A 24,954-nucleotide genomic window follows, 5' to 3' on the forward strand; every position below is an offset into this window, starting at 1 on the left:
GCTAGTGTTGAAACAGCCCCCTCTACCTTAGGGACCGTCTGCCACGCGTCCCGCCTAGGGTCGTTTATGGGGAACATTTTCTTAAAGATAGGTGGGGGAACAAAGGGTACACCTGGTCTCTCCCACTCCTTAGTCACAATATCCGCCACCCTCTTTGGGATCGGAAATGCCTCAGTGTATACAGGGACCTCTAAAAACCTGTCCATTTTACACAATTTTTCAGGGACCACCATGGGGTCACAATCATCCAGCGTAGCTAAAACCTCCTTAAGCAGGACGCGGAGGTGTTCCAGCTTAAATTTAAACACTAAGGAATCAGAGTCTGCCTGCTGAGAAACTTTTCCTGTGTCAGAAATTTCTCCCTCAGACAGTCCTTCCCTCACTGCTATCTCTGAGTTTTGTGAGGTTACTACAGATAAATTATCCAAAGCTTCAGATTGCTCATCCTCTGTATTTAAAACTGAGCTATCGCGCTTTCTTGGAAAAACTGGCAGTTTGGATAAAAATGCTGCAAGGGAATTATCCATTACTGCTGCTAATTGTTGTAAAGTAACAGGGGCCAATGCGCTAGAGGTACTAGGCATCGCTTGCGCGGACGTAACTGGTGTAGACACATGGGGAGAGGAAGAAGGACTATCCTCATTACCCTCCGTTAAGGAATCATCTTGGGCAGCATTTTTAATTGTCACTGGATGATCTTTAAAATGCTTAGATGTTTTTGCACACTTTAAACATAAATGCAATGGGGGTACTGCCATGGCTTTTGAACATAAAGAACAAGGTCTATCTGAAGGCTCAGACATGTTTGACAGACTCAGACAACACTAAAATATTGAAAAAAATACTTTTTGAAAAAACGTTACTGTCTCTTTAAATAATAAAAGGCACACACTTTTTTACCAAATCATCAAAAAACATCCGATCGTAATGAAATTTTCACCACATTATCCTAATGACTTGAAATGTTTGCAAACAAATTTTCAAATCGTTTAACCCCTTAATGCCCAAACCGGAGCAAAATGAAGTAAACACCCGGTTTTACCCACTACAGTACGATGCCACAGTCTTTGCTGTGGCTTTACCTTCCTTTAGGGTTATTTGCAGGTGTAAATTAAGCCTCCCTGAAGTCCTCTTGTACTCTAAAGGCTCTGCACATGAAGCTGCATGGAGCTGTGTTGCAAATCAACTGCGCAATTGAGGCGCGAAAATGAGGCCCCCTCCTTCATTACTCCAGAGTTATGGGGCCTTTCTGAGTCAGATTAGCTGTCTTACAAAATACCAGGCGTAAAAAAAGTCCCCAAAAAGTGTTTCCAACGTCTAAAACGCTTAATAAATATAAGATTACCTTAATAAAGTAATCGATTTAGCCCATCACAGTGTCTGTCAGTATTAAAGCTTAACTGAAGCCATCATTCTATACTGTGTCTCAGAAAATGGCTTACCTTCCCTCATGGTATTTCTGTCAGTCTTCTAGCACTACCAGGTCTTGTTAGAAAAAATGACTGAACATACCTTAAGCAGTATAAGCCTGCAAACTGTTCCCCTCAACTGAAGTTCTCCTGTACTCAACAGTCCTGCGTGGGAACAGCAATGGATTTTAGTTACAACATGCTAAAATCTTTTTCCTCTCAGCAGAAATCTTCATCACTTTCTGCCTCAGAGTAAATAGTACAAACCGGCACTATTTTAAAATAACAAACTCTTGATTGAAGAAATAAAAACTACAAATCTAACACCACATACTCTTTACCCTCCCGTGGAGATGCTACTTGTTAGAGCGGCAAAGAGAATGACTAGGGGGGCGGAGCCTGAGGGGAGCTATATGGACAGCTTTGCTGTGTGCTCTCTTTGCCACTTCCTGTAGGGATTGAGAATATCCCACAAGTAAGGATGAATCCGTGGACTGAATACACCAAGTAAGAGAAACTAATATTACACCATACTTCAGTCTTTATTGCAGTATTAATCTCTGGTTTGGGTGTAGGTTAGCTCTACTGCAGGATATAGCATGTTTAAAACACACTTTACTGGTATTTTAGAAATGGGTGCCAGCTAGGGTTGCCGCTCGGCCAGGTTTTCCTGCTTATGAGTTACACATGCTGCAGGGTGTGCAGGGAGGAACATGGATTGTGCTGTTCATCAGCACGTTTCATGTGATGTCCAGAGGCTCAATACATGTTCCTCCCAGCTTATCCTGCAGCATGTGTAACTCATAAGTGTCCAGGAAAACAAGGTGGTAACCCTAGTGCCCAGCCACACCACTTGTTCAACTCTCATAGCAAATACACAGTTTCACATTTACATAGATGAAAATCAAATGACTTAATAAACTGCACATGAGAAATTGTCAAAACATGGTCACGTATAAATCTTTATAATTAATCATTCTCAGTATAAGTTATAGTTAGAACAAACCCTCTATCATAAGCAAAATGTGGCTTCCAAACCAGACCCCCCCCACCTGCAGAAATCATCCATGAACAGCACCCACACTGAAGCAGGTAGACTTTTGTGAATCAGATACATCAGAGAATTTTAAACAACTTTCCAATTTATTGAGGCAGCCACAATGCACTACTGGGAGCTAGATGAACACAGCTGGTGAGCCAGTGACAAGAGGCATAAATGTGCAGCCACTAATCAGCAGCTATCTCCCAATAGTGCATTGCAGCTCCTGAGCCTACCTAGGTATGTTTTTTTAATAAAGGATACCAAGAGAATGAGGCAAATTAGATAACAAAAGTACATTTGAAAGTTGTTTAAAATTGCATACTCTGTCTAATGCATGAACTTTTTTTTTGGTGTTTCATGTCCCTTTAAGGGTATGCAAATGAGGTTTAAAACAAAGCAAGGGCAAAAACATACCACAACAAAAAAACAACAACTTTTAGATAGCTGTTACTAACACTCTACAATACATCAGTAGTTGTAGTTACCTGACTGGTAGTATAGTGACATTTTCTGTTCAGAAGATATACTGTACACAAAACCAGAAAAGTGGAGTAGTTTGAAGTTAGCACTATGGGTTCGATTTATCAAAGGCTTCACCGCATTACGACTGCAGGTTCTCATAAGAGACCGCTGCTTCCTACACTTTTCTCCACCTCTTAGGTGGAGAATTTTAATCTCCCCGGTCTCATCCGACCCGGGAGATTGACAGCTCCTGCACGCGTGTGATTGGCTGTGCGCGGGCAGCGTTAAATTCCGTCAGCGGAATTCTGTCCGCCAGAGCTGCGGCCTACAGCGGCGCATATGCGCTCCTATCCACCGTAGCTTGATAAATCGAGCCCTCAGTGATAAGGCATACCCAGGATACAGCCTTATTCAACACACATGTATTTTTTACAAAGAAGAATTTTCTTACAGTAAATCCTTCATTGGAATGAAAGTCTCTTCTAATTTATATGATTTGTACAATTAAGCCCCCAGATATGTATCATGGTCTGCATATACCTTGTTAGGTGCAACTATATCCCACTGAGGCTCCGAGCACTAAAGGACGTCTGGTTGCCTCCATTACCCTTACAGAGACAAAATCAGGCTCATCAACAGCAATCCACTACGAGGAGCTAGCTGCCGATTGGTGCTTCATTTCATTAGTTCACTTGATATGTTCAGCTAGCCCATAGTAGTGCATTGCTGCTCCTTCAACAAAGGAAACCAAGAGACTGAAACAAATCTGATAATAGAAGTAAATTGGAAAGTTGTTTAAAAATGTATTCTTTATCTAAATCATGAAAGAAAAATTCTGAGTTTCATATTCCTTTAAAGCTATATATACATATTACTGAGATCACATATATCTTTCATACTGTGAGCTTTGTTCCGCTGTCCCTGCTGGCTCTCTCTGACTTGTAAATGTCCAGTTTTCCAAAATGAAACCAGGAGCACCTAGACATGCACACAGACCACCATGACTCCACCCACAGCATGCCAACCACTCCCACAGTACAGCTGGACACACCAATCCGCCCTGCCTGACATGGCCCCTCCCACTGAACAATAATGACTACACCCATGGATCTCCATTACTCAAAACAAATCTCCTTGTCCTAAATAACATCTGGAAAATGTTAGGATGTATCTATGTTAGAGAGAAAAAGTTGTGAGAAAGAGAATCCCATAGTAAGAGAAATCAGAATTAAAGCCATAGAGCTAGATTTTTCAATTTAGGGGAAGACAAGGTTCACATGTTGTTAACCTGTCCGTTATTCATTGGAAATTAAAGGATGCATTTGTTCCCCATATTTACCATTGCACGAGCAAACAACTGTGCAATGCCGCCTGCTCTTGTGCAAACAATTAGCGTGAGAGCAGGTCTTGTCAATCCTCTGGGTCGAATTAATTTCCTTCGCCAACTCTATGTTAGTGGAGAGGGTTAATGAAGCAGCGGTTTAATCTGGTGCTTCATAAATATCAGCTGCAGGCTCAGTGCAACCAATCAGGACTTTTGGATGTTGATAAATCTAACCTATCTAGTATCTATAAAAAGAAGAATGTGGGTGGTGAGCAATAGGCATGGTAAGTGGAAAGGCTCTGTGATGGAATTGAGATATTGGGGTAGATTTAACAAGGGCCTTCAGGCTCACCGGAAACAGCAGTTATGAAGCAGTGGTCTAAAGACCGCTGCTCCATAACTTGTCCACTGCCTCTGAGGCTGCGGACTTCAATCCGCCCGATCCTATACGATCGGGCTGATTGACACCCCTGCTAGCGGCCGATTGGCCGTGAATCTGCAGGGGGTGGCATTGCACAAGCAGTTCTGGTGAACTGCTTGTGCAATGATAAATGCCGACAGCGTATGCGGTCGGCATTCAGCGATATCTGTCGGACATGATACGCTACAGCGTATCATGTTGGATAGACATTGGTAAATCTACCCCATTGTGTGAAGTGAAAGATGAGACCAAGGGGCTGATTTACCTAGCAGTCAATCAGCCCCAAAGCATCTGTCCCCAATCGGCCCCAAAGCACCTTCAGGCTCGCCGGAAACAGGAGTTAAGAAGCAGCGGTCTTAAGACCGCTGCTCCTTAACTCGTCCGCTGCCTCTGAGCGGCAGACAGCAATCAGCCCGATCAGATTGATTGACACCCCCTGCTGCTTTCTTGTGAAATTCTTGTGCAATGATAAATGCAGACAGTGTATGCTGTCTGCATTTATCAATGTGCGGCGGGCATGATCGCTACAGCGAATCATGACCATCCGCACATTAATAATTTGACCAGTAGGACCAGAGCTTAGTGCATCGCTAAAGGTTCATTCTCTTTGCAGTAATCCATTACTGTCCTATATAAACTGTCATATCCATAAAAAAATATTCAGAAATGAATCCCCTCTTTTTATTCAGCCTCTATTCTATGTCTATTGAAGTCTATGTTCTTGTATAATGAATGCACAGCAATGTTTTCAATGAATTCTTTGTTATAGTAGTACTGAAAAATGAAATGTCAAAGAATATTTTTCCCCCATATTGCTTAGCAACATTGTTATATTCTTTATCAGTAATATTTTCCAATACGCTGCTATTTTTAATATCTTTTCCTATTGTAAATTCAGTTCAGATTATTGCAAAACACCATTTTCTGTCTTCAATACTTTTTTTACATCATTTAATTAAGTCTCAACACAAACTGGCATTTTCTTTTGCTGTATCAGTTCATGTAGCCTGTGGTACTGTAGGGGTTAAATTTAAAGGGGGATAACAGGAAATCATTGAGCTGGCTGCAGGGAGCTGTGCACTCCAGCTGTATCCTGGTAGTGGGAGGAGAAAGTATAATGTACAAAACTATGAATGAGGATTTTGTTGGATGGGAGGAGATGACATGAAAAGGAGAGGAATTAATAGAAAGGTTAACCACTTCACTGCCAGAATGAATCTCCTTTGTTACTAATGAGAATGGAATTAAATATGCAACAAGATACAGCATAAATCTCATAATCAACATAAAGTTTTCTGCAAGCACTGCATGATAAAATATTAATAATGTGTATACACAGAGAGAAATTACATATAAGCGACCTGCGCTAAAATAAGAGTAGTGTTGATCTTGCAAATGTATGTGCAGGATAAATGAAAGGGACATGAAACCCAAAATTTTTCTTTCATGATTTAGATAGAGAATACAATTTTAATCAACGTTCCAATTTACTTCTACTATCTAATTTGCTTCATTCTCTTGGTATCCTTTGTTGAAAAGCATAGCTAGATAGGCTCAGGAGCTTGGAGCTAGCTGCTGATTGGTGGCTGAACTTGTATGCCCATTTTCATTGGCTTATAAATGTGTTCAGCTAGCTCCCGGGAGTGCATTGCTGCTTCTTCTATAACAAATGCCAAGAGAATGAAGTAAAATTGATAACAGGAGTCAGTTGGAAGGTGGTTAAAAAGCTTTGCAATTCCTGCACAGAACAGGGTCAATGAGCCAATCAGGTGTGGCAGTCAAACTTAGCCACCAATCACCAGCCATGTTCTGCTCAGGAGTCGCAAGCCACAAGACTTTACCTGTGTCTTTTACTCCTTTGCGAGGGTTAAATACCTAGTAAGCTAGGGTCAATAATTATATATTCTGATATAACAATAATAATTATAATATAACCTATGTTTGTTAGAGAAAATAAAATGAATGATACTCACAGGCTCCGGAGGGGGCGGTGGAGGAGGCTCCTTTATCACCTACAACAAACCAATCAAACAAAGCTATGAGATGAGAGCTGTACATGGCTGGGTTTGTACACAGTAATTGTATAAATATTTTTTTTAGTCTGCTGCTAATTATAACATTTCTTCTGCTATAGCGGCAGTTTATATATATATAGATGTGCACGGTATTAGGTAATATAACACCAGTAAACTGATAGGAAGTGAACGACAAGTGGTATATCGCTTGTTACACATCAGGAGATTTGTAGATGTCACTAGCTGATCATGGGACTGTCACCAGTAAAACATCAGGAGGCTGACTGGTAAAATATCATGAAAGAGTCGACCAATAGAAATGGGCTTATCATGACATTGAGAATATAAAGTAACTCCAGCCTTGAATAAATTTAAAAAGGGACCTTTATTTCCCTTGTATAGTCCAAAGTACAAAAAAGAAACAACATTTTGGGCCTATACCAGGTCCTTAGTCATGACTAAGGACCAGGTATAGGCCACCGTTTTTTGTTTTTTTTTTACTTTGGACCATGCAAGGAAAATAAAGGTCCCTTTTTAAATGTATACAAGGCTGGAGTTACTTTGTCTTCTGATTGTCTATGTGGTGGTGGCTGACCCTGGACTCTGTGCCTTCAGATTGAATAAAGTGGTGCTGTTCCCTACCCTTTGACTTACCATGACATTGGTCATCAGTAAAACATCATGGATTGTCAGGAAAAGTCACCAGTAAATAATCATGGGACTGTAAGAAGGATGATTATCAGGACAGAGTAGATGACCAATAGAACATCATGGGACATGCAAGAGGTAGACAACAGTATAATGGTATGGGACAGGTGAGAGGTGGGAGATCATTCGACTGTCATAGGACTGGCAGGAAATATGGCATTAGATGAATATGCCAAGAAGCAGAATACAAATCAGAATGGAAATGGTAGGCAGAAGATATTACACCAGCCAATCATTAGGAGGTATTTCAACAAACAAATGTCATGGAATGCCATAATGTGTGTTACACGTAAACTGGCATGAGAATGCTAGCAGCTATGGTAACTGGCATGAGATTTTTAGCATCTAATCTAAGTTACAAATAAAACATTAAAGAACAATTAGAGGGTTGGACTGAATTGGAAGTCATATAATTGGAGAAGTTATTTTACCCCAAAACATTATAGGGTTTCACAGATGCAGATTATCACAGAATTTCTGGGAGTTCGGTTAATACAGGCAATGTAATATGCTTTCGCTCTGATAGCAAATAATGATTTTTACACGTACCACAGTGCAACACAGCGGCCAGAACCACCATAGCAATGCCAGAAGGAGAAGCAGGAAGAGAACAAGCAAAATGATGAACAGGATGACCCCTGTGCGCTGAAAATCAGAGGAAACAACATTATCACAAGGACTGAAGCATTTAAACAACTAATATAATAAAAAAATACATTTTACTGTTTAATATCCCTTTAAAGGAGGGTGCAGGGGACATATTTTTTGTAATACAACTGCACTGCAAACATGATTTTATAAAACTAGATTTCAACATGGCAGCACTCATGACTAGAGGTAGCCGGGGAACAATGTCAATATTATGCTTTTAAAATGCATTTAGTGGTTAATGTCACTTTAAATGCTTTGCACAGGATTTACTTTTGATGTAAATGTCCCATTTTCATGTATACACAGTGTAAAGATCCACACAATTCCCACTAGGTGACTATGCCACACACAAGAGTCTGTGCTCCCAGCAGGGAAATACTTACACAGTGTGTACTAGTGATGCTGACTGAACTTGAGATGAAGGTCAGACCCATGTTCATGCTGACCTGTAAATACACCACCCTAAGGAAGGCATAGGGACACAGATTAGGGTTTAGCCTCACCTTGCAAACCCAGACCCCCGTACCATTACATTAATGTACTCACTGTCCAACTTCTTCAATCACTGGAGCAGGACACAACAGGTAAGTGTCCTTTATGTCTGAAGGCTTCTCATCTTGGAGAAAAAAAAAACTATTTGTGCATATAAAGGGGTTGTATGTTTGTGAGGGTAATTATAGGGGTGTACATATTGAATAAAGTTGGATATATCTATATCCATGTATCTATATTTGGTATTTGATTGTAGAATTAGGATGTGGCTTTCATAATTGTTAAAGGGCTATAATAGTCAAAAAATGACTTGCTCTAATTTGTTAGCAAATGTAATTTAAAAGATTATTGACCCAGAACTACTGTGTGTTTAACCCCCACAAATAAGTTAAACACACAGTAGAAGTACTGCTCGGGACTCGGCACTGCTGATCCTGAGTGGAAACTACCACTGACCCAATCAGCAGTGCTAGCTGCACATCTGAGTCATGTGACTAGCTTTCTGCTCAAGACCTGCAATGCTCTGCGGGTCCTGAGCTGTATTTCTACTGTGTGTTTAACCTTTTTGCAGTGTTAAACACACAGTAGTGCAGGGTTGATAATCTTTGAGCATGTCATTTTTTTACCTATTATGACATTTTAAGGAAATTTAGGAGGACATAAGAGTAAACTCTTTGGGACAGTGTTGTGTCCTATATAGGGTATAACACAATGTAGCATGTCAGATTTTATTCTTACTTATTGTTGAGTTCTCATTAATCTTAAAGCTGCACATCACTTGATCTATATTCCGGGCATGATAAAAGCCGTTCCCTCGCACCACCACTTCGAAGGACTCTGAAAGATAAAAACATTTGTGTTATCCTCCCAAGAAAACCGTGAAATAAAGAACTAAACTCTCTCAATGGTCACATTTTACTCAGTTATTGCGAGTTTCACTCACTGGGAACAACAAGTAACACTCACTGCAAGACACTGCTTATTATTTGATCATGAAAAACAGATTCTGCTTTAAAGGGACATGAAACCCAAATAATTTATTTCATGATTTAGATAGAGCATGTGACTTTAAACAACGTTCCAATTTTCATCTATTATCACATATTCTGTGTTCTCTTGGTAACTTTTGTTGAACATCAGGGACATATTTTTAGGAGACCATTTCTAGAGCACTATATGGCAGCAGTTTTGCTAGAATGTTATCCATTTACAAGAGCACTAGATGGCAGCACTGCTTCCTGTCATGTAGTGCTCCAGATGCCTACCTAGGTATCTCTTCAATATGGAATATCATGGGAACTAAGCAAATTTGATAATAGAAGTTAATTGGAGACTTTAAAATGGTATAATCTGTCTGAATCACAAAAGAACATTTTTGGGTTTCATATCCCTTTAAACAATTCTGCAAACCACCATACAGATAACATTTTTAATAATTGAATTCAGTTTTATGCGTAAACCGGAAGGATCACTTTGTTTTCCAGTTCTTCATACCATATAAAATACATTCATACTTTGAATTGAAGGAATCCCACAGTGGTATGTATGGTTGCCAGTTGGTTTCCACAAAAATACTGAACAATTTGGAGGTGATTGGTACCAGGTGAGATCACACAATGGCCCAAACCAGCAGTGATTTGTCCCCCACTCTTAATTTGAAAGTAGCACACACAGACCAGTGTTTTACACCCTCATGGTTGCCAGTATAAAACAAAAAGCAGAGATTTTACCCTAATGACACCCCATGTCAGTTAGTAACAGCAGTAATGCATAAGACAGTGATTTGTTTTTGCTCTCTTTGGCTGCCAGTAATATACAAAGTAACGCATGTGTAGGGTGACCATATTGCCGCTTTAAAAAGGGACACATATGAAAAATACATATATCAGGGTTCTTATACAAAACATTTTCTTTAAACAGCCTTGAAAACAGCCCTGACATATGTATTTTTCATATGTGTCCCTTTTTAAAGTGGTAATATGGTCACCCTACGCATGTGCAGTCTAACCACTTTCAGGAGGCATAAGAGGCCAATAAAGTTTAGCTGCTAAACAGGGGACTTAAAAAAAATACAGGACTGTCCAGTTGAATATTGGACACCTGGCAATGCTAGCACTGCAGTATTCTAATCCATCAAAAAACATTGTATTAGTAATTTATTTATTTGCATCAGATTTGACCCTTTATTTCAATAGCTTTTAACTTCTTGCCACACTATATATTTGCTATTTAAATAGCCTTTATTTTTAATGCCAAACTTTCTGAGTATGCTCAGTTAATAAACATAGTTGTTTTCTGGTTTAAAATATATTAAAATGTGATCACCAGAATATTAATTTATGACTGCAATTAAGGGTTTGGACATCTGAAAAAAAAGTAAATTTATGCTTACCTGAAAAATTGATTTCTTCTATGGTACGACGAGTCCACGGATTCATCCATTACTTGTGGGATATTATCCTTCCTAACAGGAAGTGGCAAAGAGCACCACAGCAGAGCTGTCTATATAGCTCCTCCCTTAGCTCCACCCCCCAGTCATTCTCTTTGCCTACCCTAAGTACTAGGAAGGGGAAAGTGAAAGAGGTGGTAGGAAGGATAATATCCCACAAGTAATGGATGAATCCGTGGACTCGTCTTACCATTATAGAAGAAATATATATTTTTTAAAAGTCAGCAAATTTATTTAAAATATTACCTATAACAAACATCATCTGGTGTTATTAGTTAAAGAAACATGATTAAGAATAAAGCTTCATGGTTCAGCTATAACATGCAATTTTTAATGACTTGTCCATTTACTTATATTACTTAACTTACTTTGTTGAAAAGCATTTTTAGGTAGAGCATTTTATGTTTGCACTTTTATGACCCTTTAACCCCTTAATGACCGGACCATTTTTCAATTTTCTTACCCTTAATGACAATGGCTATTTTTACATTTCTGCAGTGTTTGTGTTTAGCTGTAATTTCCCTCTTACTCATTTACTGTACCCACACATATTATATACCGTTTTTCTCGCCATTAAATGGACTTTCTAAGGATACCATTATTTTCATCATATCTTATAATTTCCTATAAAAAAAATATAAAATATGAGGAAAAAATTGAAAAAAACACACTTTTTCTAACTTTGACCCCCAAAATCTGTTACACATCTACAATCACCAAAAAACACCTATGCTAAATAGTTTCTAAATTTTGTCCTGAGTTTAGAAATACCCAATGTTTACATGTTCTTTACTTTTTTTGCAAGTTATAGGGCCATAAATACAAGTAGCACTTTGCTATTTCCAAACAACTTTTTTTCAAAATTAGCGCTAGTTACATTGGAACCCTGATATCTGTCAGGAATACCTGAATATCCCTTGACATGTATATATTTTTTTTTAGAAGACAACCCAAAGTATTGATCTAGGCCCATTTTGGTATATTTCATGCCACCATTTCACCGCCAAATGTCATCAAATAAAAAAAAAAGTTCACTTTTTCACAAATTTTGTCACAAACTTTAGGTTTCCCACTGAAATTATTTACAAACAGCTTCTGCAATTAAGGCACAAATGGTTGTAAATGCTTCTTTGGGATCCCCTTTGTTCAGAAATAGCAGACTTATATGGCTTTGGGGTTGCTTTTTGGTAAGTAGAAGGCCGCTAAATGCTGCTGCGCACCACACGTAAATTATGCCCAGCAGTTAAGGGGTTAAATTAGGTAGCTTGTAGGGAGCTTGCAGGGTTAATTTTAGCTTTAGGGTAGAGATCAGCCTCCCACCTGACACATCCCACCCCCTGATCCCTCCCAAACAGTTCTCTTCCCTCCCCCACCCCACAATTGTCCCCGCCATCTTAAGTACTGGCAGAAAGTCTGCCAGTACTAAATAAAAGGAGTTTTTCTTTTTTTTAATAAAAAAAAATAAAATGTTTTAGCTGTGATGGACTCCTGCCTTAGCCCCAACCTCCATGATCCCCCCCCCAGCTCTCTAACCCTCTCCCCTACCTAATTGCCGCCATCTTGGGTACTGGCAGCTGTCTGCCAGTACCCAATTTGCCCCCCAAAAAAGTGGTTTTTTTATTATTTTTTATTTCCATTTTAATTTTTTCTGTAGTGTAGCAGCCCCCCACAATACCCCAACCCCCTCCCCCTCCCAGATCCTCATATATTTATTATTATATTATTACTTTCCCCCCCCTCTTCCCACTCATTGGTGTCAGTGTGGGTAGGTAATCGCGCGCATGCGCGCGCACCCGCGCGCGCACGCGCGCCCCCGCACGCTCCCGGCACCCGGCGTGCACATTGCACTAACAGGAGCCGGATGCCGGGTAGCGATGGGCCGCCCACCCGCCTCCCTGTTGCGCTCCCACCCACCAACGAACCGGCCGCATCGCTACCGGTGCAGAGAGGGCCACAGAGTGGCTCTCTCTGCATCGGATGTTTCTAAAGGGTATTGCAGGATGCCTCAATATCGAGGCATCACTGCAATACCCTGAGAGCTGCTGGAAGCGATTGCGATCGCTTCCAGCACTCTCTTAGACAAGTGACGTACCAGGTACGTCCATTGTCACTAACTGCAAGTTTTTGCAGGACGTACCTGGTACGTCACTTGTCATTAAGGGGTTAAAAGGGACATTGTATGCAAAAAATGTTCTATCAGTAATGTTCTAACAGTACTTAAACGTTTTTTCCCTGAAAAAATGTAAAGTACTTAGGCTAACTGACTGCTACAAAGCTCAGTTCATTGGCTGATAAGCACTTTCTGCCCCAATTCACACTTTTTAAATGTAACTCTGTCATATTAAAGGGACACTGAACCCAAATTTTTTCTTTCATGATTCAGATAGACCATGACATTTTAAGAAACTTTCTAATTTACTCCTATTATCAATTTTCTTCATTCTCTTGCTATCTTTATTTTAAAAGCAGGAATATAAATCTTAGCAGCCAGCCCATTTTAGGTTCAACATCATGGATAGCACTTGCTTATTGGAGGCTTACATTTTACCCACCAATAAGCAAGCATAACCCACGTTCTCAACCAAAAATGGGCTGGCTCTTATCTTTAAATAAAGAGAATGAAGACAATTTGATAATAGGACTAAATTAGAAAGTTGCTTAAAATTGCATGTTCTATCTGAATCATAAAAGAAAAAAATTGGGTTTAGTGTCCCTTTAATGATAGGACATCTATGAGTACAGTGTCCCTTTAAGTGATAAACCTGAATAAAAAAAACCACAGGCAGTCATTTTAAAAACGGAATTCAGGGCTCAAAATTTCCACTAGCCCACTAGCCATTGGCGAGTTGAAGTATAATGATGGCGAGTGAAAGTTAGTGAATATTGAGTCTAAAGTCTGGTTGGTTGCATGTTGTAATTAGCAAAGTTGGCACATTGTATTTGCATAAAATAAATTCCTATTGCAGCGCTGACAAACATTTTGGGCCGTGTGCTAAAACTAGATTCTAAAGGGATATTATATATCCAAGAAAGTGCAAGGCTATGTTAATCCTCTAGGGCTGTAGGGACCCCATTAGTGCTTAGACTGTTACTTCTGAGAAGGTTAACAGGGCAGAGAGAGAGAGAGATTGCAGAGGAAAAGTGAAAGTGGAGAACGTAGGAAGAGAATGGAGAAAAAGAAAAGAGTGAAAAGATATGAGAGAGGGGAATGAGTGTAAAGAGAAGATATGGGCTGAGAGAGAGAAGGTAAAAAGAGAGACTGAAGAGAGGAGGGAATGGGAAAAAAATATTTAAAGGGACATAATACTCATATGCTAAATCACTTGAAACTGATGCAGTATAACTGTAAAAAGCTGACAGGAAAATATCACCTGACCATCTCTATGTAAAAAAAGGAAGATATTTTACCTCACAATCTGCTCAGCTCAGCAGAGTAAGTTCTGTGTAAAAAGTTATACTTCACCTGCTCCCAGCTGCAGGTAAAAAAAAAAATATATGAAGAAATGAACAGCAGCCAATCAGCATCAGCAGTGCTGAGGTCATGAACTCTTACTGTGATCTCATGAGATTTGACTTAACTCTCATGAGATTTCATAGTAAGCTTCCTTTACCTGATTGGTGAAATAATATGAGAGTTCACGAGGCTCATCCCCTAAGATGTCCCAGGACAGACACACTAAAATGCTGCTTAGAAATCCTTTAGAATGGGATGTGGCTACTGAGGAACTTTTGAGGTAAAATATCTTTCTTTTTTACATAGAGATGTTCAGGTGATAATTTCTAGTCAGCTTTTTACAGCTATGCTGCAGCACTTTCAAGTGTTTAAACATTTGGGTATTATGGCCCTTTAAGGGAGAGATGGTAATTATTTTATCTGCAGGTCTGCTATGCCAAAAGTGTCAGCACTCTCTATGTTCAACAACTTCCTGTTTCTATCCAGCTGTTGTCTTCCCCAGAACCTCTAGCTGCTATGAACTTATTTGTGTTAATTTATTACTGTATGTAGCATTATTTAATTGTTATGGTAAAAAATAAAAACAATATTACAAAATGTTTCACAATGGCTAAACTTATGCAAAGAGGGGATGAAGAAGTGAGTGTGGGTGGGCTTAGAAGTGGCAATTAACATTTTGTCCTCACTAGTAGTTTAGGACTTGAAATTTTGAGCCCTGCTGAATTATTCCTACCTTTTACTTTCACACTGAGTATATTTTGCTTCAGTATAAGTGTTTGTGAAAACCTTTGTGATAAACCACCATGAAAAGCCAGAGAAAAATCTATTTGTTACATTGCTTCTCATATTTACCCTTTCCCAGTTTAATAAAAAACATATTTCTGTTATGCGGGATTCATAATCTTAGTGCCTTAGCCAATTAAAAAACAGCAGCACTTTTAATGTCATAAAAAAAAGCAAGGAACCCCAGTTGAATATCAATGCATAGATGGACAAGGTTTGCTTTCGCTTCTGCAAACCTGCCCGTCCGGGGTCGCATGCAGCAGCCGGCTTGTGCAATGTGACCCCTGCTCACGCTAGGCCAAAGGCGTCAGAGCAGGGGCTGTAAATCACCCCAAACGAACGTGTCCGGGGTGATTTTACACTCGCAGTAAAAAGCTGGCGTACAGGTTAGGAGACGCTCATGTGAGCCTGCACCTATGGCGTTCCAAAGCTGCATATGCAGCTGGATAAATGGACCAAAGTTTTGAATGACAAAGTCAAGTTCATAGTGGGGTGTATTTGTGCCTAGGGCAGCAGGATTTAGAGCACATTTTGAGAGGAAGTACTATAGCATGATGTTTCCCAACTCCTTTGCTCTCCAAATATTTTATTTATTAAAGGGACATGAAACCCAACATTTTTCTTTCATCATTCAAATAAATCATACCATTTTTTTTAAATATTTTTTTAATTTTGGAATAAATTATACAATAATGTTCAAATGCACACATAACAGGGTCAAACACTAGATGGGACTCGCAGGTCCCTTAAGAACAAACAAAGGTATTGATTAAGATACATAAGTCCCCAATGATTAGACTAGAGTATAAAAGTTCGGTTAAACATATAATTAAATGACTATATAATGACTCACATCTTTCTATTTTAGGATAGTCAGTGTAAGTCTAACCATAGGGGGAACTCACATAACTATAATAAGAAATACATTAACACTAATATACAATTTCTCATTATAAGGAACTGTAAAAGGGTTGAGTGAGGTTCTCTATTTATCCAGGGGGGGGGGGGGAGAGGAAGGAATTAGGAAGGTCCATGAAGACTAAGATTAGCACTTGAATTAGAGAAGAGGTAGATGATCATACTGTGTAGGCATACTTTCTTAGAATTAAAGGTCAATGTTAGCAAGCCAAAGGGTATTATAATTGGATTTCCAATCAGCCCATATCATTTCAAACAAATCAGAGTTTCCAAGGGAATCAAAGACACTTTTTTCCATGGAGTATATATAGGCCATGGTATTGACTATGGAGGACCAGTTTGGGGGAGTCTCTACCTTCCATAGCCTGGCTATGGATAACTTTATCGCTGAAAAAAAGGTAAACACAGAAGTAGCTATGATGCTTAGGTAGAGCGTGTAGTCATATTTGTAATAAAGCAACAGCCGGTGTTTTGGGTAGGGAAATCCCTATTCTAGAAAGTGCAGCGAAACAAGTGTTCCAAAGAGGCACAATTTTTGGGCAGTCCCACCAAATATGCCTCATATCTCCCAATTGGTTGCAATTTCTCCAGCACTTACATGAGGTGTTAGGAAACATTTGGGCAAGACGTGAGGGGACATAATACCAATGTGTGAGAATTTTAAAATAAGTCTTAAAGATTGTGATGCAGTGTATAGCCTTTTTAGTTAGCGATAAGGTGCATTGCCAAATTTGGGTAGATATGGAGGTATGAAGTATATCTTCCCACCTCATATGTGGAGCTTTATCGGCTAGGGAAGCCCCATCCATGAGACCATAATGAATAGGCATGGGTCTAAAACTATGAGTTTTTTTTGCCTTGTTGCCATCTGGACTCCCAGACAGTCAGTGGGCGTGAGAGTATTGGTTTGAAGCCCCAACTGTTTACAAGGCTTATAAGTTGAATATACTCAAAAAAGACATAAATGGTGGCACCTGGGAGGAATCTCCGATTTAGTTCAATGTAAGAAAGTGAGCTTGTGGAGAGGTGGACCAAAGATCGGATACCGTCTTAATGCCCATGAGGGCCCATGTATTGGGGTGAGAATCAGGAAGGCTTGTGAGAAGGCCTGAGAGTGTAGTTATGGGGGAGGGGTGGGGGCAATTTGTTGATACTGTCCCAAGCAGCAAGGCATTCAATAATTATGGGATTGTCTAACGAGAGGTTTCTGCGATGGTGGGGGCATCCATATTAAATCTTTTAGGCGGATATGATAAGGTAAGGAAGCTTGTTCAATATCTTTCCATTTACTGCAGGAGTGTGTGACCCCCATTGGGAGATATGAGTAAGCATTGCTGCTTCATAGTATCTTATTATAGACAGGGAGGCTACCCCCCTCCCCCACACTGTATAGGGAATTGTAAGGATTTATGGGTTATTCTGGGGGTTTGCCTTGCCAAATATACTTTGTGCATTCGCTCTGAAATTGTAATTAAAGTTGTTTGGGGACTCTTGAGTGGGAAGCATCTGAATAGATATGTCAATTTAGGTATGAAGCTCATTTTAAAAGGGACAGTCTACACCAAAAATGTTCTTATTTAAAAAGATAGATAATCCCTTTATTACCCAATCCCCCGTTTTTGCATAACCACCACAGTTAAATTAATATACTTTTTACCTCTGTGATTACCTTGTATCTAAGCCTCTGCAGACAGCCTCCTTATCTAAGTGCTTTTGACAGACATGCAGTGTAGTCAATCAGTGAAGACACACATGAACTAACACTGTCTAACTGTGAAAAACTTTCAAAATGCTCTGAGCTAATAGGCGGTTTTCAACGGTTTAGAAATCAGTTTGAGCCTAGCTAGGTTTAGCTTTTAAAAAATACCACCAAGGGAACAAATCAAATTTGATGATAAAAGTAAATTGGAACGTTGTTTAAAATTGCATGCCCTATCTGAATCATGAAAGTTTAGTTTTGACTTTACTGTCCCTTTAAGGGCTGAGATACGTCCCAGCCAGTAGATGGAGCCAAAGCTACACTTCTGTTTAAGGGATCTCAATTCAGTTAGTAGTGGCCGATAATTATCATTAATAATTTGGGGGATGTTACTCGATAACTTGACTCCTAAGTGTGTTATGTGGCTGTCAGTCCAATTAAAACGGTAGGTGGAGTGTAGTCGTTGGGATAGTTCTAATGGAAATCCCCAAGCGTGGACTTCAGTCTTGCTATAATTTAATTTATAGAAGGAGAGACTACCAAAGGTTTCAAGAATTTCCAATAGTTTGGGAATTGTTCTAGTTGGTTTGGAGGAAAAAATTGTGACATCGTCAGCAAATAAAGCGATTTTATGAGTTGTGCCATGTAGTGTGATGCCCTCTAGTTGCTCATCTTTTCTGATTTGCTCTGCTAGAGGTTCTATGGCCAAGGCAAAAAGCAGGGGGATAAGGGGCAGCCCTGTCGCGTACCATTAGTTATAGAAAACGATGGAGAGTTAAATCCTAGGCCACATACTGTGGCTGTAGGTGAGGAGTATAGGGCCTTTATGGCTAGTATAGTTTGGAAATTTAAAGTTTTCAAGTACATGCCATAAATATTCCCATCGAACTCGGTCGAAAGCCTTCTTAGCATCGAGAGAGATGACTGAGAAGAGTTTGTTAAGTCTCTTAGACTCCAGGACGACATTAAGTAGTCTCCTGGTATTGTCTGGGCCCTCCCTACCTGGGACAAAACCCACCTGGTAAGAGTTAATTATGTCAGGGAGTAGCTTAGATATACAATTAGCTAGTAATTTAGAATATATCTTAATGTCCACATTGATCAGTGAGATAGGTCTATAGTGGGTGCAAAAAGAAGGGTATTTGTCTGGTTTTGGGATTGTTACAATGGAAGCTTCAAGGAATTCCCTTTGAAAGTTACCCTCTTGACTCGCAAGGTTAAAAAAATCTAAGTAAAAGGGGAGATAACGCCTGAATCTATGTTTTATAAAGGATGGTTGAGTAACCATCTGGTCCAGGGGCTTTAAGGGGTTTCATTTTTTTCTCACCTGTTTAATTTCATGTAGGGAAAAAGAATTGGCCAAAGTGTCCCTCTGGTCAGAATTAAGGATTGGAAGTTTAAGGGAGCAAAGAAAAGATTGAATAACCTCTGGGGGGAGAGGGGGGGCTGGGCTTGTTGATTCACCTTTCTATATGTTCTAAAAATCAGAGTAAAATTCGCCAATTTGAGAGGGGAGTCTGAAAATTTGGTCTTTTTGTTTTATCATATGTATGCGCAAGAGATCTGCTCGTTGTCTTAATCTGTTGGCAAGGAGGGTGTCAGGTTTATTACTCTTAGAGTCAAATATTTGTTTCAATTTGGTGAGATGAAGTTGTGTCCTCTTAAGTTCTAATTGGCAAATATGCTGTTTAATACCTTTAATGTGTACCCTGAGAGCTGAAGAACTGGAGGATCGGTTCAAAGACTCAAGATCTCTAAACTTACAGTGGGCTTGGGATAATGAAAGGCCCGCTAGTTGGGCTTGTTTTCTAATGAAGTACCCTCTAGTTGTGGCTTTAATTGTTCCCCATAATGTGTCATCCCATACAGAAAGATTATCATTTACCTGAATGAGAAATTTTAGATCTTTTCTTAACTCCTCCCTAAACGGTATATCTGCAAGAAGATGATGCGGTAGATGCCAAGTATTCTTGGGCCTAGTAGTGGTTTTAGATTAAAGGTCAATAATGACTTGGTCATGATCAAACCATGGGCAAAGGGAAATGTCTGCAGAATTAACGAGATCTAAAGTGTCAGCGTGACAGAAAAAGTAGTCTAATCTAGAATACGTTTGGTGGGGGTGGGTGAAGTCTTTATCTAAAGTGTGGTAAGACCTCCAGATGTCAAGGTACCCGAACTGCACATTGTGTGTAATTAATTTAAGGACCGCCATGAGTATAAATTACTAACTATACCTAGAACAGTGCAAATAACGACCTTTTTAATGGGAAAGGGGCAGATGGTGGATGGGAGGATAGGGAGGAAAAGGTGGATGAAGTGTGGGAGTGGGCCCTAGGTCTGGGGGGGAGCTAATGTGAAGTCAGTAAAAAAGCTGGCAGAGCCAGCCCCGCTCAAGTGCAAAAACATATATTAGTAGCATAACAATTTTCTTTAGGCTCAAACAGATACACATTAGTGGGTCATGTAAGGTTGTAACAGTCAACCCCGCTCTAGCACAACAACACACAGTGAAAGAAAGTCAATTCGGTCTAATCTCTTAAGCAGTAAAGTATTTACATATATACTGTTAGTCTAACTAGTTGACTCTACCTTAAGATTGGGATTTGACAAGATAAACAATAGTGGAACCTATGAGGTTATAACAGTCAACCCCGCTCCAAGATAACAACACACAGCGTAATAAAAAAAGAGAGAGGTAAATCTGCCAAAGCTTGTAGGCAACAAACAATTAAGTATTCACCCTCATACTATGAGGCCTATTTAACAAATGTCTGTCGGACCTGATCCGACAGCGCGGATCAGGTCCGACAGACATTGCTGAATGCGGAGAGCAATACGCTCTCCGTATTAAGCATTGCACCAGCAGCTCTTGTGAGCTGCTGGTGCAACGCCGCCCCCTGCAGACTCGCGGCCAATCGGCCGCCAGCAGGGTTAAATTCTGGCGATTCATCAGAGCAGGCGGACAGGGTTATGGAGCAGCGGTCTTTGTGACCATTCAGAGCTTGATAGATAGCTTACCTTACCATATAAGGGAGATTGCAACAGTCCGACAAGTTTTAACCCTTTGAATGCTAAGCTGGATTTAAGCTTTTTTTGTTTTTTACTATTTTTAAATATATTTTCTTTTTACTTTTTTTTTCCAGTTCCCCAGGACTTATACCGTTGGAAAGGTCAAGCTTCTAAGCAGCATGCCCCCTTTCCCTATATTGTCCATTGTAATTTTTAAATAACGTTGTGTGGTGACGTCATCACGTCATTGCGTGTGATGTCACCGCCCAAACGGGAAGCCCCAGCGATGCCTGTCACTATACAGGCCCGATCGCCGGGGTGGGAGTCGATGGGTGCCCCCAGATTATCCTCAAGGTGGGTGAGTGCTAGCGACAGCTCTGAGCCGTCGTTAGCACTCAAAGGGTTAAGACCGTTTGGGACCTTGGGGTAGGCCTGGTTTTTGGCGAGCCGCTCTTTGTTCCTTTACTGTCCATTCGGGCGCAGAGGCCCTAAGCTTAGTGTGTAAAGTGGCCGGAATAGGGTCATTTTGTAGTCCCCAATTTGCAAGGAGGCCATTCCCTTGAGAGGGGGAGGAGACCACGTGGGTTTGATTATCTTTCATGATGATGAGTTTAGTGGGGTACCCCCATCTGTATTTAATGTTGGCTTTTCTCAATGTTGATGTGACCGGTGTGTAGAGCCTCCTTTGCTGCAAGGTGTACAAAGACAGGTCTGGTAGAATCGGAATGTCTTTGTAGATCTCTGGTAGGACAGGTCTCTATGAGCCCACTCCATTGTATGTGATGTACTTTCCAGTTGACCTAGAAGAGGCGTAAAGAGAATTAGGAGGTAATCCTGTAGATCTGAAGCTGAGACAGTCTCAGGAATGCCTCTGAATCTAACATTATTTCTCCTTGCTCTGTCTTCAATATCCGCCAGTTTGGACTCTAAGAAGGTAATCTGCTCAGCTAGGTTGTCAGAATATGAGAGGAGGTTGGAGTGATCGGTAACATCATGTCTCCTTTCTAAGGTGTCCACTCTCTCTCCAATTTCTGATATGTCCTTCCTCAATTCTGCGGAGCTTCTCTGAATCTCAGATGTGATAGACTTTGTTTGCGCAGCCAGCATCTTTTTTAAAGTAGACTCTGTAATATAGTGCTGCAAATGGGTAGGTTATTGCGTACTTAAGTTGGAACCCTCATCTAAGGATTCTGGGTCGCTCAGGTCTCTGCTTGCAGCATCTTCATGATCTTTTTTTACTGCTGAGAGAAATGACCAAAGACAGCTTTTTTAACCGTGGAAGGAGTCTTCGGATGTCTTTTTCTTTTTTTTAAATAATTTTTATTGAGACAAAATTGCAAAACAAAAGAGAATGAAAAACAGTGACATTCATTGCATGTTCGGTTGTCTTCTTGACAGTTTCTATGAGACATTGAATGCAGCAAAGGTAACAGAAGTATCCCGTAGATTAAAAACAGCAAGTCAGGTACTGACAACCTATATAAATGTGTACAAGTCTATGCTAGGTAACGAATAAAGAAAGAGAGCTGGGGTGACCACAGCCTACCCGACGTGACTACAGCACCATCTCAGGGGAAATGGATTTCTAACTTCCGAGGGGCTGCTATTAAATCAGGTGGCCTAATGAGTCTTCTAGAGAGTCACAGGGAGTGCTGTTATAAGGTAAATTAAGTAAAGGTGGATGTCTTAAGGAGCTTCACCTTCTAATCTACTAAGAGGAGTTAGATCATTTACCTCTCCAAGAAAACAGGGGAAACCTGATTAATGCCGAATAGTGGCTATAGGATTGACAGATAATCGTGGGGCAATAATCACGTCAGTGATATGTATCTTGAATACCCAGTACAATATATTGTCAATGAACAATTTCTGGCAACAGTTATGTAACCAGAGGATGCTAAACGTCACAGAAATATGACAAAATATACATAGGACTTGTCCCCCACCTCAGGGAATAGGGGGATATGACCCGAAGGAAGGTAAAAAGGAGAGGGGATGTGACCCACCCGGACAAGCTGGGCAGGAGCAGCGAGGTGAGGGACAAGTTTTACAATGAATTTACACAGATAATAATCGAAAGAGTAGTGGGTGTAGAGTTCTAGTAGAGTGTTATGAGATTAGGTGTGAAGGATCACCTCTTAGGCACGTCTGATACAGTCTGCTTGGTGAGAGTCAGTTAGAAGTTAAATATCCAAGTAGAATAATCCCTCACTTTCACAATGGACCTTAAGGACTGTGTTGGGTTCAGATATTATAAAGTGAGTGTAGATATCAGCCCTCTCTGGGATATGATGGGTTACAGTGGATACCTAGGGCTGAAAAGCTCCCAATGACACTACCCAGAAAAGGCAAGGGGAGTGATTTTTCATATACTGTCAATTTAGATGAAAGGCTTGCACCGAGGCCAGATTGGGCTCCCTGAATCCCTAGAGAGGGGTTTTGGAATTAGGTCACCTCCTTAGCACAAAGCAGACTTATAAGGTCTAAAGTGGATGCTTCATTAAAAAGTAGGGCTTCCTTTAAACTTATATTATAAGGTGTTCTTAATAGTAACAAATAAAAGAAAAATGCAGAATATTTTGTACAAGCCAGAGGATATAATGTTATGTATTCTGTTGTGACCCCCATTTGTCAATGTATGCTCTGATTATTTTCATTATTGGTCACTTCTGTCACTTCAATCAATTATTTTGTTTCTACAAAACTGTTTACAAATGTTTTCTTTTTTATGTTGCGTCCTCTGTACCATTTATCTCAATAAAAATTGTATTGAAAAAAAAAAAAAAAGTAGGGCTTCCAGATCCCAGCAACTGCGTGGCACTGTTCAGCAGTCAACCTCCCCTCAAGTGTTCCGCCCCCCAATGGGGCCTGCAGCGGGTGAGTCACAGGTTTAGCAAGTCAGAGGTAAGTCTATTATACCGGGTTACTAAATCTATCAGTGCCGGCTAGCGCAATACCTCCAAATCCACAGGGATGTCTGGGTCTCCTCCTCAGCCAGAGGAGGCAGAAGAAAAGATGGCGGCCGTTCACGCCACTCCCCAGTGGCTGAATTCTCCAAGCAGGCCACCTCCGGGGTTACCTCAGTCACTTGGTTCGTCTCTGCCACGTTCTCCAGGAGCCCCTAGGAAGCGGTAGACTCTGGTCCGGATGCTCAGCTTTAAATGTCTCCTCTTGCAACTGCAATTTTAGATAGCAAGATTTGGCGCCACGTGTCCTCGCGGCCAGATCTAAAAGTGCTTTCAGGTACGAAATCCCCAGCTCTGGAGCGGATCCCCGACCCTCCGGAGCTCAGCTGGGTCACACAGTCTCAAGCTTGAAGTGTCCTGTGGCGGGTTTCAGACCCCAAATGCGTGGTCCGTAATGAGGCTCCCAGCTTGCTTTTAAGTAATTTAAAGGATCAGGGTACCCAAGAAACAGGGTATAGTACAAGTATTGTTAGTTGCCCTGCCAAATAAAAATAACTATAACCAGGTTTTTCCTATAAAATTCAGCTATTTAAAGCACATTTGTGCAGAGCTCTCACAAAGTACATCTGCTCAGCTTGGCAATTAGCCCCAGCCCCCCCCCCCCACCCCCCAGATCATACAATTTTAAACAACTTTCCAATCTAGTTCTGTTATCTAATTTGCTTAATTCTCTTGGTATCCTTTGTTGAAGGAGCAGTACTGCACTACTGGGAGTTAGCTGAAAAGCAGTTTCTGAGCCTACCTAGGAATACTTTTTTTTAACAAAGGATACAAAGAGAATGAAACTAATTAGATAACGTAAAAAAATTGGAAAGTTATTTAAAATTCCATGCTCTAACTAAATAATAATAGAAAAAAAAGGGTTTTATGTCCCTTTAATTGTATTACAATCAATAATCTGATGTTGCCTAGCAGGGGTGCATGAATGCCTGTCGTCCAGTTGTGAGAAATATATGAGCTAGATACCAGCTAAAATTGTGTTGTTTGAGGGTTTGATGGAAAGTAAGCTTCCCGGTTTTTAGGGCAACACAAAAATTAATTACATAACTAGGTTCATATAATTATATCGGGTTAATTAAACATAGTTGGATACAGACTTAAATAAGCTACTCCTTGAGAACACCAGTACAGTAATATAAAAGAAAGGGCTCC

The 24,954-nt window shown here is 40.3% G+C and overlaps 1 protein-coding gene across 1 annotated transcript in view; it reads right to left on the reverse strand.

Moving 5' to 3' along the window:
* Positions 1–24,954, reverse strand: part of LOC128639916 (anthrax toxin receptor 1) — a 146,754-nt gene that overhangs the window by 29,486 nt on the left and 92,314 nt on the right. The window contains exons 10-14 of the mRNA XM_053692174.1: positions 9,263–9,361; positions 8,579–8,648; positions 8,416–8,494; positions 7,931–8,026; positions 6,632–6,670 (exon numbers count right to left, since the gene is read on the reverse strand). Of these exons, the coding sequence (XP_053548149.1) occupies positions 6,632–6,670; positions 7,931–8,026; positions 8,416–8,494; positions 8,579–8,648; positions 9,263–9,361 (383 nt within the window). The remainder of the gene's footprint in view (positions 1–6,631; positions 6,671–7,930; positions 8,027–8,415; positions 8,495–8,578; positions 8,649–9,262; positions 9,362–24,954) is intronic.

The sequence above is a fragment of the Bombina bombina genome, chromosome 9, assembly GCF_027579735.1.
Source record: "Bombina bombina isolate aBomBom1 chromosome 9, aBomBom1.pri, whole genome shotgun sequence".
Taxonomy (NCBI): domain Eukaryota; kingdom Metazoa; phylum Chordata; class Amphibia; order Anura; family Bombinatoridae; genus Bombina; species Bombina bombina.